This window comes from Protopterus annectens, chromosome 14.part0 (genome assembly GCF_019279795.1).
Source record: "Protopterus annectens isolate FY-2018-M chromosome 14.part0, PAN1.0, whole genome shotgun sequence".
Lineage (NCBI taxonomy): Eukaryota > Metazoa > Chordata > Ceratodontiformes > Protopteridae > Protopterus > Protopterus annectens.
In genome coordinates, this window is record NC_056748.1 from 238,081,739 (window position 1) to 238,098,572 (window position 16,834).

The 16,834-nt window shown below is 38.3% G+C and overlaps 1 protein-coding gene across 1 annotated transcript in view; it reads left to right on the forward strand.

Moving 5' to 3' along the window:
* Positions 1 to 16,834, forward strand: part of LOC122788927 (pancreatic lipase-related protein 2-like) — a 264,799-nt gene that overhangs the window by 53,563 nt on the left and 194,402 nt on the right. The window contains exon 5 of the mRNA XM_044055961.1: positions 15,551 to 15,685. Coding sequence (XP_043911896.1) covers positions 15,551 to 15,685 — 135 coding nt within the window. The remainder of the gene's footprint in view (positions 1 to 15,550; positions 15,686 to 16,834) is intronic.

Genomic DNA, 16,834 nt, shown 5'->3' on the forward strand with positions numbered 1-16,834 from the left:
TGGCAATGATGTTTCTGCTCCGAATCCAGAGTCCGCTACAGGTATATATTCGAGATGGGATTAAAGCAGGCAGAAATGGTCAGTGAATCCATTCTTAACAGTGGGTAAGAGAAGGAATGTTTCTGTAATACCTGAAGTGCAAAATTTATTAGACAAAGCAGAGAGATTGATTTTCAAAGAGACGTCTGTTTTTTTTTCAACTTATGGAGTCTTAATAGATATCAAGAATTGTATATAACACCTAGAGACTTCACAGCCTTTCAGAATCCCTCTACACCATTTGATTTGACCAGTGAAGCTGACATAGCATTTCATGAATGCTGGATGACAGTAGTGCACAGATGTAGTGCTGAGTGGGTCAGCATTCTAGTGGAGAGAGATGTGCTGAAGAAGGCTAAGCCGAAATCTGAAATTAAACAAACTTGTTCAAATATTGCAAGTAATATCAGTCAGGAAGCCTTTGAAGGCTATTTGCAGAGTGTCAATGATAAATTGTTGGCTTATGAGAAAGAGCTCATTGATCGTAAAAAGAAAAAAAAAAACTGTTGAGAGACATCCGGGATTACAAACGCAAACTAGCGTTCGTTTCTTTTTCCAAAACTAACAAAAAGCAGGTTCCAGGAGAGCAAGGTAATTGAACAACCTGTGAATTATTATACATCGGCTGAAAGTGGAGCCTCATCAGCGGAAGGTGAAGGGGAAGAATGGGAAGTCCACCCACGGCTCCCAAAGGGACAGAATCCAGGGTATCTCAACAGACATTTTCGTGACCAACCTGGGTTACAACAAGGGAATAAGAAGAGAAGATGGCAAGATCAACAGTGTGGTGCCGGATATAATTCCTGAACCAACAAACGGAAAAAATGAATATAATAAAGTGGGACTTTCTAATAAAATAAATGTGAGTGGTTTTGAATATATTGTAAATTTGTCTGAGTGCATTATTAGCAATGAAAAAAAAAATGTTTTACATAGGGGTTTGAAATTTATCCCAGCATCTCTTCCCAAAATGTATGAGTTAAAGGGGGAAGTATTTAATTTTGTTCGCAAGTTACATTTAATAGATGTCTATGGAAATCAAAGTTTAGAAGCACGTGAACAATGTAAGTTTTGTAGATGTTGCAAGTAATGAAGAAAGTTTTTTTCTTGTAATTCTTACTTAGAATACAATACTTATAGTAATTTTGATACTTATAAAAGTAAATTTATGCCTCCTTTCAAGTGTGATAAAATTGAAATGTTTCATCATATGGTTAAATTATGCAATAGAGCAAGAGTGAAATACATTTTTTAAAAATGAAATTCAATATGATATGATACAAAAAGAATTGGTCACTTTAATAAAAATTTTAAGGGAAAGGAAGGCACTCATATTTAAGCCTGCAGATAAGGGGGAGCAACTAGTAATAATGCATTATGCACAGTATGTAAATATGTGTTTACAGCATCTAGAAAATGACAAAATTTATAACAAAGTAGGATTCTTAACTTATATGGAGATGATTAAGAACTTTGAAGAATTAATACATAAAGGGGTTAGACTGAATTATTTTCATCATGAAGATGTTAAAAATAAGTTCTTAAATAAAAGTAGAGAGCTGGCAAAGTTTTTTTGTGTGCCTAAAATAAATAAATGCTTGGTTAACTCTCCAGGTCACCCCTTTGTATATGCTTGCAATTATGTAACCCATAATTTGGGATGATTTTTGCATCGATTTTTTTAAAAAAGGTGATACAATTACCTTCATATATTAAAGACGGTTTTGATTTTTTGGATAAAGTAAAGAAAATAACATGGCAGAAGGTCATGTTTTTTATAGTGATAGATGTAGTCACCCTGTACACCAGTATTAAACACAGAGATGGAATAGAAGCTATAGAATGTTTTCTGGGGAAAATCCCCAGTGCACAGTATATTATAGACTTGACATTGTTTTGCTTGGAAAAAAATATATTTGAATTTGATGGCTCACTGTATCATCAGAAATGTGGGACAGCTATTGGGACAGCTTTTGACCCCACATATGCTAATTTATTTATGGGTTTCTATGAAAATCTATATGTGTATAAGAATGATTTTTTTTTAGAAAACATGTTGCTCATTTTTACAGAAACATTTGCGATTTGATTTTTTATGCAAGGGGGTTATGGACAGGTGGAGAAGTTTGTTCATGAACTGCAAGTAAATAGGTTTGAGATCAAGTCTGATAGGTTACAAAAATGAAATATAGTAAATTATCTAGATATTACAATAGAAGGGCAAGAAGATGGTAAACTTAAAACTAAAATATTTAGAAAAATGGGACAACCAAGCTTTATGTTGCATGGAACGAGTTGTCACTCCCCCCACACTATTTCTTCTATTCTTTATGGGGAAATGGTCAGGGTTAAACGTTTATGCAGTGATGGAAAGGAATATGAGAAGGAAATTCAAAATACAGCTAATATGTTTATAGAAAGGGGCTATGAGCCAGAGAAAGTATGGTTGGGGTATAATAAAGTAATGAACAAAAAAGCGAATAAAGCAAAGAACACAATAATGCAAAAAAAGAATGTAGAGGAAAAAGAAAGAAATATTTTGTGTCTAAGTATACTCATTTTTATATTCTAATATATTACAGAAAATAGTTAGGTATTATTGGTCCTATATACACAAAGAAAAATCCTGCCTAAACATGTTAAACTGTTTTTCATATAAAAGAGGCAGATGTCTCAAGGACATGTTGGTACATGGAAAATTTGAGAGACCAAAAAATATAAAAAATGGTAAGCATGGAACTTTTCCATGTGACAATTGCACAGTATGTAAATACATAGCTGATAGTTTTGAAAGTATTAATGGAAAAAAAGTTTGATAAAAGAGGCACCTTCACTTGTAACAGTGAAAAGATTATATATAGTTTAAAATGCCCTTGTACATTATTTTACCTTGGGGAGAGTAACAGAAGTTTTGCTGCAAGACTAAAAGAGCACATAAGGGACATCAAAAAGCAAAGGTTTCAGAGTCCTGTAGCTATGCACTTTAAGGAACACCATAATGGAGACCCACAGGGGATGTAGGCAACTGTTTTGGAACAAGCAAATACTAGGTTTAGTACTGATGAAAAAATTAAGGAACATTTAAGAAGGAAGGAAGCAATATTTATTTTAAAATATGATACAATGTTTCCAAGGGCCTTACATGGGGAATTCTCTTGGAAGCATTTAATATAAGAAGGTTAAAAAGAATATCAAGAGTTAACCTTCTAACTTGGCTTTTTTTAGTGAATTCTTAATTGGATGATTATTTAATTGATCAGATGTATGTATTTAAGTGTATGCCTACCAGTAGTAAGATGTACTCTGAAAAGGCTTTTTTGAAAGCCGAGGCACCAGCTATTTGTTATTTGCTCTTAATGGTATAACAGTTTGAAGTTTTGCTGTTAATTTTGAATGCAGAAGTTATTTTTTATTTTAATAAATCAGCCTGTGTACTAAACTGAGTGAATTCATCTGGCCTGGAACTTGTGGTGTGTCGTTTGGTTCGTTCTGTGATGCTCTACATGTACACACATATATATATGTATATATTTGAATTGGCTCATGGATACCTTAATTCAAATGAAGAACATAATTCCTGGATGGAAGTCTGAAACACTTTTATACCCACTATTCATTTGTTCTCTGATTTCTCACTTCACCCTATTCAGGACTGCTGATCAACTGGACACTATACCAATACAGAGTAGAGAAATGTGTCACCCTATCACAAGATGAGCATGTGGACACACACACACACACACACACACACACACACACACACACACACACACACACACACACACACACACACACAGTGGTTTTAGCATATTTTGTTCATTTGTCTGTCAAGTATGGATAACCCTTAAAATATTTGTTCTCTGATATTGTTTTTTAACACCTTTATTAAATTAGCACTTAAGACAAACATGTATTAATAGAAAACAAAGCATATCAATATTTTTTTCTGTTTACATATATTACACATCTCATATGTTTTTTTCTTTATATCTATCACGAGTCCAACGCTGCATAAAATGGTTGATTCCAGCCTTTCCTTAAACCACAGCATCAAAGGCAGAAGGAGGGAGTATTTACAGCAGCTTCTGTACTGTCTAGAAACAGCCTACAATGACCGAAGAAGAGGAGCTGAGCCTAGAAGAAGTATGAATAGCACTAAGGAAAATGAAGTCAGGGAAAGCAGCAGACATAGCTGAGGTCACAGCAGGTATGAAAAAGATGCTGGGTGACATAGGAGAGAAATGGCTGCTGAAGGTACTCATAGTGTGGAGAGAAAGGCGTACCCCAGATGATTGGAGAATAAGCATACTTGTCCCAGTGTACAAGAACAAAGGGGACATCCACAATTGTGGGCAGTACAGAAGCATCAAACGTCTATCACATTGCATGAAAGTTCTGGAGAGGGTGATTGATAAACAGATATGCAGCGTATTAGAATGTAAGATGGGAGATGAGCAGCTTGTATTCAGATCTGGATGCAGCACAATTAACCCAATGTTTGCAGTGAGACAGATAGTTGAGAAGATGCTAGAGACAGGACCGGCCTTAGGCCAACTGGTGCCCTAGGCAAAAGGGCTCCACTGCGCCCCCCCCTCCACACCAATTGGTGACCCCATCCTGGTCTATCTACACCACATAAATACTGAAAAAGTGCCCCTGTTAGAGCGGCTCCCTAGGCGGCCACCTAGTTGGCCTATGCCTATGGTCGGCTATGGCTAGAGATGAAGAAAGAGTCCAACTGGCCATTCCTAGACATGGAAAAAGCATATGACAAGGTCCCAAGAAAGCTCTCTTGGACAGAGCTGATAGGTGCTGATCATGGAAATAAAGGGTAAAACTTGGTTAAATTTGTAATGGCCCTAAGGTCATTAGTTTAGTAACATCCTATAATCCTATGATCCTATTGTCCTATGATCTTGACAGTACTGCGATGGTTTCAAGTCACAGAAACATTGGTAGAATTAGTGCATACTATGTACAGGGACCCAATGACTCAAGTTGGAACAGTGTTCAGCTTCACAGAAGGGTTCCCAGTGGGAGTGGGTGTACACCAGGGTTCAGCTCTGATCCCATTTCTGTTCATACTGGTGATGGACTACAATAGCAAACAGGTTGGAGGGGACACATCAGCAAAGTTGCTGTTTGCAGCTGATGTGGCTTTACAGGCAGACTCTGAGCAAGAACATCAGCAAAGGATATCAGAATGGAATGCAAAACTGAAAAGGTCCATGGGATAATTGTATACAGCTCAGCAAAGCTCCTTGTGGTGCCCTGCAGAGTCCTACAAGCGGCCGAGAGACAAAGAGAGACTTTGGAAGTGTTTAAGTATTGTTTCTTTCTTGTTGTATCCCTGAAACGCTAATTCCGCCGAGAACACGGTTATTCAGTGCTTCTGTGGAACCCTACTGATATCTGCATTGCTTACTGTACTTAAAATTCATTGTTGCACTTTAAAAAGTTACTGTTTGTCGTTTTTGCTTGTATATCTCTAACACAGCTGTAGGCTACACACTCAAGTGCACTAGCCTCCTCTGTGCATTTAGAGTTATTTAAGTTGCTGCATTTCTGTTATCTGTGAAAAAAGAAAAAAATACAAAAAAAATAATCTCCCTGCTTTCCCGCCTTTCTGTACTAATCTAGTCCGGTTTTCAGGCTTTGCTGAATCCAGGACTGTGGTTAAGGTTCCTGTGTTGCCCCATATTATACTTGAATAGTTAGGTGGCTTCCTTGTTTACTGTGAGAGAGGGAACTCTGAGCAGCCTATCTGTCCCTGTACGAGTGGTCCCAGCCCAGCAACTTGTAGCTCATTGGCCATATTGGGCTAATTTCTATCCTTTTGTTCTCCCTAGTATAAAAATCGCTTAGCGTGGCTTTGCGCAATTTTGTGCATCGGGCAGCACTGGTTAATCGGGTTTAAACTATTCCCGGCTCCACAAAGTCTACTCTTCACTTTTTCCCTTGGAACTGCTCTAACTCTCAAATTAAATACTCTATTCTAAATCTAAAACCCTGCACTTGCTCATATAAGCAATTTCTATAAGTGAAGCACTAATAATCCAAATAAGCACTACATCCTCATATACTCCCCTTGAGTACTTTGTCCCCTATTGGTCCTTTCAGATTCAGTTGCAAAGGAGTTCTCTATACTATTCTTGCATGTCCAAAGGTCAGTTACTGGTTTCCTCTCCAGTCCAGCTGGTGAATCTGGGAATCTTGAGGCAATGTTACAACTGCCTCATGTACACAGACAACCTTCTCCTCCTCCCAACAAGTACAAATATATGTGAGAGATGCAACCATATAGCCAAACTGGAGGCTGAGCTCTCTCGACTCAGTACTAGCATAACCAGCCAGGAGGGGAAGGTAACCACACACACCACAAATCCAGTCTCACATAGTCCTACCACAACTGCTGACCAAACACATAAACACACAAAAACATACTCGGAGGCTCTAAATAAAAATCTGGCAAAACAGCAGAGACCTCCAAAGCAGACACCCAAGCGACCGCTACCCCAAAAGAAAACACAGGCAACACATAGCTCACAAAGTCAGTGTGCCAAACAGCCACAGCCCTTAAGGCTCAACAACATACCTGATACACTTGTAATAGGTGACTCTATAGTCAGACACACTGATGTCCCGATCACCAGGCTGAACAAAGAAAAGGTCACAGTGTCCTGCCTGTCGGGCGCTAGAATCTGCCACATAACACAAGCACTCAGGTCAGTCCAAATCAAATACAAATATGACTTAGTCATTGTCCATGCTGGTGTGAATGACCTGAGACATACCTCTCTGGACTACATGAAAAGACATAGAGGAGCTCTCTGATCATGTAGCCCAGGCCGGTATGATCCTGACCTTGAGCAGCATCTTACCCTCACCAAGAATGATGCCTCAGTATAAAGACAAAATGATTTCAACAATTTCAACAATTGGCTTAAGTATTGGTGTCATTCAAAGGGGATCCAGTATCTGTCTGCCTGGGATGACATGCTCGACAAGCCACGTTGCTTTGCAAGGGACGGCTTGCACCTGCCACCCCTGGGATTTTGGATATTGGCAAAGGCTCTTGCCACCCCCATAGTGCCTTTTTTAGGCAAGGCTCAAAAGACAAACCCACCTCCTTAGAAAAATCAAGTAGAAAGAACCTAAGGGTAATGCTGCTCAATGCCAGAAGTCTAAACCTCAAGATGCATGCTCTCGAAGCCCTCCTCATTATGGAGAACATCGATGTCTATGCAGTGACAGAAACCTGGTTCAAGGCTCCCGAGAGCACCCTAGCACTACCAGGTTATACCTCATATCATACTTTTTGGCCCCAAAACTCAGACCGAACCACAAAAGGAGGGGGAGTATCCATATTTATCAAGGACACCCACACCTCCAGGTTAGTGGCATTGCACGAAGCATCAGAGACCATCCATGTGCAACTAACAGTGGGCAAAACTGCCTTTCAGTTTGTAGCATGCTACAGACCATCCTCTCAAACTCAGGAACCCCACTCGGCCTTCCTTAAGACACTGGAGAATATGAAGGTCTCTCTAAACACCATCATATTGGGGGATTTCAACTATCCAAACATAGACTGAGAGCATTACTCAAGCCCCAACACCCTAGTCCAGAGGTTCCTAGAATTCATAAACTCAAATGCTATGGAACAATTGGTCACCACTCCCACAAGAGGGGAAAACATACTAGATCTGATCATCACCAACATGGGAACACAATGTTCCATACCAGAAGTATACCCCTCATTGGTAAGATCGGACCATAAATTAATCTCACTAGAAATCCACATCCCGCCCACACCCCCAGCACAAAAGACCACAGTAAAGAACTTCTCAAAAGCTAACTTCACACTTCTTAAAACCAAAGTGGAATCCTTCGCCAGTGGAAACCATGGCCCTATCTGCTGAAACCTTTATAAACGCATTATATGGACACCTTCAGGAATGCATGGATCATGCAATCCCAATAAAACCAAGACCCATTCCCCCAAAGCCAGGCATCCTGTCTGGTGGACCCTGGCCTTAAATAAGCTATACAACAGAAGTAGGAAGCTACTACACGATAGAGCAAAATCCCTAAAAGGGAAGGCATCTCTGATCAGTACTAGCAAAAAACTACGATCACTCATAAAAACATCCAAAGCCACTTTTGAGAGAAAAATTGCACAAGCAACAAAAGATAATCATAAGGCTTTCTTTAGTTATGTTAGAAACCTGGGTGGCAACTCCCAGATATGCTTAGAGTTAGTCCATAATAACAAAAGATACACTGAACCCTCAGACATTGCCAACATCCTGGCAGACAGGTTCAGTACAAACTTCTCCCCCCCCCCAAAAGGACAAATATCTATCCCAGCAGAGTTTTGCCTCCCTGACATCTCAGATGCCCAGGTGAGAGTAGCCCTCTCCAAAGCAAAAAACACAGCATCAATGGGACTGGATGGTGTCCTGGGCTGCATGCTACATGAACTCCAAGAAGAGCTATACCCTTACATAAAGCTGCTATTCAATCTTAGCCTTACTACAGGATGTGTACCCAAAGAATGGCGTACAGCAACAGTAGTCCCACTCCATGAAGGAGGTGCCTCTATGGACCCTGGAAACTACCGCTCCATAAGCCTGACTAGCCTGGTCTGCAAAGCTATGGAGAGGATCATTATGGAGCTCATAAACAAAGACATTGGGGACCTACAGACACTGAATCCTACCCAATTCAGCTTTGTCAAGGGCAGATCCTACCTCCTGAACCTGGTAGATTTCTTTGAAACAGTCACCAAGGCCATTGATGAGGGTAAGGTGGTCCACACAGCCTACCTAGACCTCGCAAAAGCCTTTGACACAATACCCCACTCGAGCATCGTAGACAAACTCTCCAGCCTAAATATAAACCCCTATGTCATAAGATGGGTTGCAAACTGGCTCAAGGACAGAACCCACATGGTCAGAATTGCTGCAGCCATGTCAGACTCTAAACCAGTTACAAGTGGCGTCCCACAGGGCTCAGTCCTGGGACCTCTCTTATTTGGAATATAGTTTTCTGAGGTACAGCATAACACGGGAGGACTGTGGCTGACCAAGTTCGCAGATGACTGCCAACTGGGTGCCATAATTGACTCTCCAGCTGACACAAGCATTCTCCAAAAGGGTCTCATAGAGATGGATAACTGGTGCCAGATCCATGGCCTTAAACTAAATGCCAAAAAGTGTATAGTTATACCCTTTGGCAAAAACAAAGTGCCCACAAATTACCACATAGGAGGTAATCCATTAAGTACAGAAGAAGTAATTAGGGACCTGGGGACCAAAGTTGATAGTAACCTCTCTTTTGACAACCACATTGCCAAACTGGTTAGGAAGACCTTCTATATAGCCCACCTTATCATGAAAGAATTCACATCTAGATCAAGGGAGGTCATTGTGCCCCTTTACTCATTTCTCATCAGGCCCATAATTGAGTACAATGCCCCATTTGGGATGTACCTTACCCTCTACCTGCAGCAAGTAGAAAGACCTCAAAAGTACCTCACTAAGAGGATCAAGGGACTCAAACAGATGCCATATTCTGCTCAGCTAAAGAAACTCCAGCTCTACTCAGTTGCATACCACCTACTCAGAGGTGATCTATGCCTGACATACAAAGCCATGTCCAACCCTGAATTAATGGACATGCTCCACCTCAGAAAATCCAAATCCCTTAGAGCTACGTGATCGAGTGACTTGAACCTCAGCACAGAAATAAATAGGACATGCTGGAGGGACAGATTCATAACCCAGAGGCTCCCTTCACTCTGGAATAGAATCCCAGTCCATGTCAGGCAGAGCCCCTCACTGACTCTCTTCAAGAAAAATATTGATGAGTGGATGGGAGATTGTAGGTTTACCCTGGGGATCACTTCTGTATCACTACTAGACAGAGGCACAGTAAACACAACCTTAAAAAGGGCACAGTAAACTCATTCCAAGGGGTGGTGAAAGCCAAACACACTCTGGCTAGGCTTGTAAATGCCCTAGGGCAGATAGCCTAGTATGAACCTATGAACCTATGAACCAATGAAACTAAACACAGATAAGACAGTGGTAATGGCAGCAAATTGGGGAAATCAGAAGAAGCTGAGAAATGAGATAGAAGGGAAGATATTGGAACAGGTTAATAGCTTTAAGTATCTGGAAGAGGAGGAAAAAGGAAGTCTGAATGAAGAGGTCAAAGCTAGAATCAGAGGATCTGCAACCAACTGGCATAGAGGCTCAGGTATAGTCTATGACAAAAGAATGCCAAAGAAGCTGAAAAGTATGGTGTACAAGACAGTGGTACAACCAGTACTACTGTATGGTATAGAAACCTGGGCAGTAAAGGCAGAGCAGATGAAGTTAGAGGTGATGGAAATGAAGTGCCTGAGAAGGGTGGTAGGATGCAGACTGTGGGATAGACGAAGAAGTGAGGATGTAAGAGCAGAATCCAAAGTAGCTCTAATTGCAGAAAAGATAAAAGAGAACAGATTACAGTGGTTCAAACACATGTGCAGAAAATCAGAAGACTATCAGTTGAAAAAGATTTGAGACAGACAGGAAGGAGGTAAGAGGAAATGAGGACATCCAGCAAAGAGGTGGATAGATTGTATGAAAGAAAATCTGCAACAGTCAGGCATGAATGTCAAAGAAGGCAGAAGTATGGCATTGAATCAAGAGAGATGGTGACAGTTAGTGCAATACCCTGACCCCATGTAAAAAATGAGAAAAAGGTGGCTAATGATGAAGCTTGGCCTAATGGGTCTTTAGCAGATTTAGGTAAAAAGCCATCAGAGCTTTCTATCTATATGTTGGTGCTTCCCCTCCTTTTAAAATATTTTTAAATTCTCCCAGATCATTATCACTTTATTCCCTCCAAACTTCCAGACTTCCATAGAAATACTATCTGTTCCTGGAGATCTTCCTGCAGATTGATTATGCATTATCATTTTTATCTCATCTCCTCTTTACTGTTAGTTGTTGACCCTCACCTACCTTCAACCTTAGCATAATTAGGTTTTCCATAAACATTTCCATTTTGCTCTTTCTTGATTTCTGTATTTCTCTGATTTATATGGATGTTCATAAAATTTCCAAAATATCTATCATACTCTGCAGGATCTCTTTTTATTTGTCTTGTCATAGGCTCCCTAGGTTTGGAGTCATCCCTTTCTACTTTCTGTTGTCTAAGTCATTGTTCTTATAGTTTTCATGCAATAGTGTTATCAAAATAGTTACTTAAGAGCAATATTTCTAAATTCATGGATATCCAAATACTCCCTTATTTTCTCTTTAGCACCCTTCAGTTGCACCTCTTATTGTTCTGTGAGATTCCCCTTGTTCTGTAATACTTTAACCTTTGTCAGCTTCTCTAAATAATTCTTATTACTTCTTAACCATAACGCATCCTCTTTTATTTCTATCCTATTTTTAAAATCAGCTTTCACTTCTGAAGAAATTTCTGTCTTCCCTAATAATTCTCTAATAATTTCCACTATCAATTCCTTAAATTCCTCTCTTTTTAAGTAGATAAGAAAGCACCAGTGTTTTATTTATTACCATGCATTTTATCATAGTTTTTATTGATGCATGATCTAAAATAGTTATTTGGTGCGTGTCAAAGCCTTCAATTAAATAGACGTGTTCTTGTGAAATATATGTTCTAAACAATCTAGTCCAGTTATTGTACCTTAAGGAATAATACATTAATTCTGTCCAAGTTCCTACTGCTGAATTCACCTCTCCCATAACAAATATTTTTATAAATGTCTGCAGAAATCTATCTTCTTTTGTTATATTTCCCTTCTGGGTCCCCCACATACATCTTCACTATTGCAAATCAAGTTCCAGTCCACACCTATAAGTACTATTCCCTGCTGAAAGCTGATTATTTCTCCCAAAGTTTTCTTAAGCTTTATATCAGTTTTTGTTGGAATATAAATGCTTGTCAGCATAATCTTCCTCCTTTCCAATAGCCCCAGACTACCATAAATTGAGCACTATTATATTTTTCCCTCTTCTATCACTATTGGAGCCCCTCAGTATTATTACTACCCCTTTCCTTTGATATTCTGCTGAATATCCATCTTGAATCTCTTTTTTGTCAAGTTCACATGCTCTTTTCTTTCTAAATATGTCTCCTGCAGCATTGCTATCTGCACTTGCATTTCTTAATATAATTCAATGCACTTTTCTTTTTGTCTATACTTGTAAGGTCATTTATGTTTCCAGATAATATGGATAGCATAGCCATTATAAAAAAGTTATTTTTCCCACATATATAACATTTTTTTTAATTTGTCTTATATGCATACCCTAATGTCTGTCAGGCTGATCTTTTATACAGTTGTTCTTCTCATCTTCATTTGAACCTATTTCCCATTTCTCAAGACTCTTTATTTTAATGAAAACCCTGAAACAAAAAAAAAGATATTTTCAGAACACCACATCCACTATTGACTTAAAACAAACACACAAAACTATACATAACTTCAAACCATTATGTTTAACTCTCCAGATAGGAGCAATTGCCCCAAATCAACAGCTGCACTCACAGGGAATACCTAACCTAAACTTAAAGTTAGTCTTGCTAAAGTGCATGTTATGGCCTGTGTTCCCACTTACACTGATTGCTGTTTGATCTTTCTTTGTCTCTTATTCACTCACAGATGTGAAAAATTAGCTTCTATTCTTTCAGAAAATATTAACTTTTAGCCTTAAGAAAAAGTGCACTGGCTATCTTTAAATAAAAGGGGTTGGGAGGATGGCCTAATGGTTAAGGTGTTTGCCTTACAAACACAAGGTGCAAGGTTTGAGTCCCAAAAGGGATAATTGGCTAGGCTTAAAATGGCTCGCAAGGGCAGTTAGCTTAGTACTAATCTATGAACCTATGAACCTATAATTTGTGCACTCTTCAGTTGAATGCAGTACAGTATTAAGGCTTCTATGGTTACTGTTATCCCTTATTTACTTCCCATAATTTCTAATTGCGTTTTTTTACTGAAGTTTTTGTATATTTAAAATTTTCATTTCCCACAGTAAAGAATGCTCAGAACTCTCAAGATGAATTGCATATACCTGCATACAGCTCCACTCCATGTAAAAGCTAACAATTCTGCACATGCATGAAGGAATCTTTGTCAGTTTCACTCAGAGCAAAATGTACAACTGGCTTCAGCTGCAAACTTCTTGACTCCTACTTAAAACATTTGCTAATGGAAAAAGGAAATCAATCTCTCTGCAGATACAAAAAACTTAGTATTTTTCACAGTTTTCATAATTTGGTCTTATTTTTCAAATCTACACACACACACACACACACATACACAAAAAAAACACTAATTTATAGCTTTAGCCAAGGATGTTACTCTAGACATATACTCTTTTAAAAATAATTTAAATAATTTTATTTCTACATATGATTAGTATACTTTCATACCCCATCCATCATCATCATCAGCCCAAGATCACAACATATTAACTTATACTTGCTTTTGTCCATCCTTTTATATTCTCTTGTTATCTGTAAAGCCTCTGTTTCTTACAACTAAAAATGTACTTTACTCTAATTCCTTTAACACATACAAAAGCCACTAAAGTCTCTCCCACCCACATTTAAATTACCCCGACAACACACTATACAAAACTGCTTAACTATATAACATGCAGTTTATATCATGAAATGTATATGAATACTAATAAGAACAAAAATTGTTTTACTTACAGTTATTTGTTTTTTCTGTTTAGTGTCCTTCCAAACATAAATGATATAAAGTGGGGTATATGCTTTACAATCCAACTACAAGTTTAGAAAAGTCAGCAAAAGAGTAATCTTTCTCAGGCACTTTTTCTTGTAAACAGTGATTGCTGCTTTATAGCATCCCATTTATTCACTACTATCAGTCTTGCTGTTTTTTCTGTTCTTTTCCACCCCCCAAAACTAGACTCTGGTTCAAGCCCAAGATACTTCTGAGTCTTCTAGTCAACTACTGTCTCTCAAGCATTTTCCATTGTAAAATTGGAAAAGGTTTCACTGATTATGTCTCTCTATGAACTTTATTACTGGAAGAATGAGAATCAGAGTCCCTTTCTGTTTACTGGCTCACTTTTTATTGGATAAACTTTTTCTATTTCCACCTTAGTTTGTTTTGCATTCAAAAACACCCTAAATCCTACAGGAAAAAATATTCTGAAGACAGCTGGTACAACAGCTTGAATCTCACACATGCCTCTTGATATTCCATGATTCCTGAGGAAAAAAATTGTTCTCTTTTACCTAGTGTAAATAGTCATTTGCCAATTTTTAATACTTTTTCATTCTGCCACAGTTTTATCAGGGCCAACTCTTTCTGCTAGTATAATTGCATCTTTACTAATACAGGTCTTAGCTGCTTTCTCATTGTTGGGTTTGGAGGATACACTCAATATGCCCTCTCAATTAATAAACCCTGCTGTGGAATACCAGTTCAGTTGCTTATTTGCGCTTTCATAAAATTAATACACTCTGTTCTTTGCAATTTCTCTGGTACAGCAGACAATCTCAGGTTTTCTCTGTGTACTCTGTCTTTTAGCACAACTATTTTTTTGAAACAGCTTTTGTTGAGAAGCCTAATACTTAGCCAGCCTTTTCTTTATTTTATCCTCTGATTTTTTGCAGTTTTATCAGTTCATTTGAATAGCTAGTCAAGGCTTCTTCTAATTTTCCAGCCTTTTATTTGAGTTAATATATTCCTTCAATGTTTCATTTATTTTAATCACATCTGAGTACGTTTGATTTATTGTTTCCTCTAAATTGCTGAAAGTCATCTCTTGCACCAAAGCTGAAGCTTGAACTGCTTTTTACTGAATAGTTGCAGGATTCTTCACAGCCAGTGTTTTCTCTTCACTTTTTTCTGTTTGATTTTCTTTCAGGTTCTCTAAATTTCTTTTTTGCTGGTGGTGTACATTATTAGCTGGTAATTGAATTTTACCCAAGCTTACAATATCACCGGCTCTTACTTTTCAGTTTCAGTTTTCACACTGGGAGGGCTGAAACTGAGCTGTTGATCACTGCGCAGCCATCTTGGAAATTAATTTTCTGTGATTGTTTTAATATTTATCAATTAACTTAAGAAAAACAAAGAAGCACTGATTTTTTTAATTTTATATTTTGTATCTAATCAAAATGAAGTTATATACTTAGTGTGTCTCAATAATAATGTTCAGTGGTTCTTCTTGTACTATGTCAGATTATACATCAGTAGTAATATTTTAAAATAGGTTGAGACTCACTTTAGAGTCAGCATTGAGTATGTTGTGCATTACTAATAAAGGAAATCTGAAAACTATAAATTATTTTTCATTTCTCTTTTACACATACAGCTATATCTAACCAGGATTAATTTAGCACTTATTAATCTCCAAAATACAGACTATCACTAAACTGTGCAGTTTAGATATATAATTTACACTGGCACAGATTTACTGTTTTCTTTTTAACTTTTATTCAACAGAAAATAGTAGAAGTGGAAGATGTCAACTGCTTATGTGTGGATTGGCAGGGTGGATCACACTGCACATATTCACAGGCGTCCAACAATGTTCGTGTAGTTGGGGCAGAGATAGCAAACTTCATTAATGTTCTGCAGGTAAGAAAAATGAATGACAGTTTCAAAAGAGTGTCATTTATTGTGATGCATTTTGACAGAGGTTAGGAAATGCTGAATCAATGCAGGAAGTCAAAAGTAATTTGGGACTACACATTTCAAAAAAAGAAAAAATAAGATAGAAAGAATATTCCCTTTGCTACTAAGACAGCATTCAGTATTAGTGTTCTTGTGTCTTTTTAGTTCTTGAATTTCTGTTCTTGTTGAAAATATGAATTATTGGAGCAAGTTGCATACGTTATTCAGAATGCATGCAATTGTTAACACTGCAACATAAAATGCATCTACGTAGATTCATTAGTACATGATGGTATGGACATTGGATCCACTTGTAGTAAAAGCATACTACAACAGCATCAGATCTGACAAGAGAATGTCAGTGCTGTATGTTTCATGTGATAGAACAAGGGAGTGTCAGTGCTATATGTTTCAAGTGATAGAACAAGGGAGTGTCAGTGCTGTATGTTTTATGTGACAGAACAAGGGAGTGTCAGTGCTGTATGTTTTATGTGACAGAACAAGGGAGTGTCAGTGCTGTATGTTTTATGTGACAGAACAAGGGAGTGTCAGTGCTGTACATCCCATGTGACAGAACAAGGGAGTGTCATTGCTGTACATTTTATGTGATAGAACAAGGGAGTGTCAGTGCTGTACGTTTCATGTGACAGAGCAAGGGAGTGTCTGTGCTGTGTGTTTCATGTGACAGAACAAGGGAGTGTCAATGTTGTGCATTTCATGTGAGAGAGCAAGGGAGTGTCAGTATTTTGTGTTTCATGTGACAGAACAAGGGAGTGTCAGTGCTGTATATTTCATGTGACAGAACAAGGGATTGCCAGTGCTGTACATTTCATGTGACAGAACAAGGGAGTGTCAGGGTTGTATGTTTTATGTGACAGTACAAGGGAGTGTCAGTGCTGTATGTTTCATGTGACAGATCAAGGGAGTGTCAATGCTGTGTGTTTCATGTGGCAGAACAAGGGAGTGTCAGTGCTGTATGTTTCATGTGACAGAACAAGAGAGTGTCAGTGCTGTATGTTTCATGTGACAGAACAAGGGAGTGTCAGGGTTGTATGTTTTATGTGATAGAACAAGAGAATGTCAGTGCTGTATGTTTCATGTGACAGAACAAGG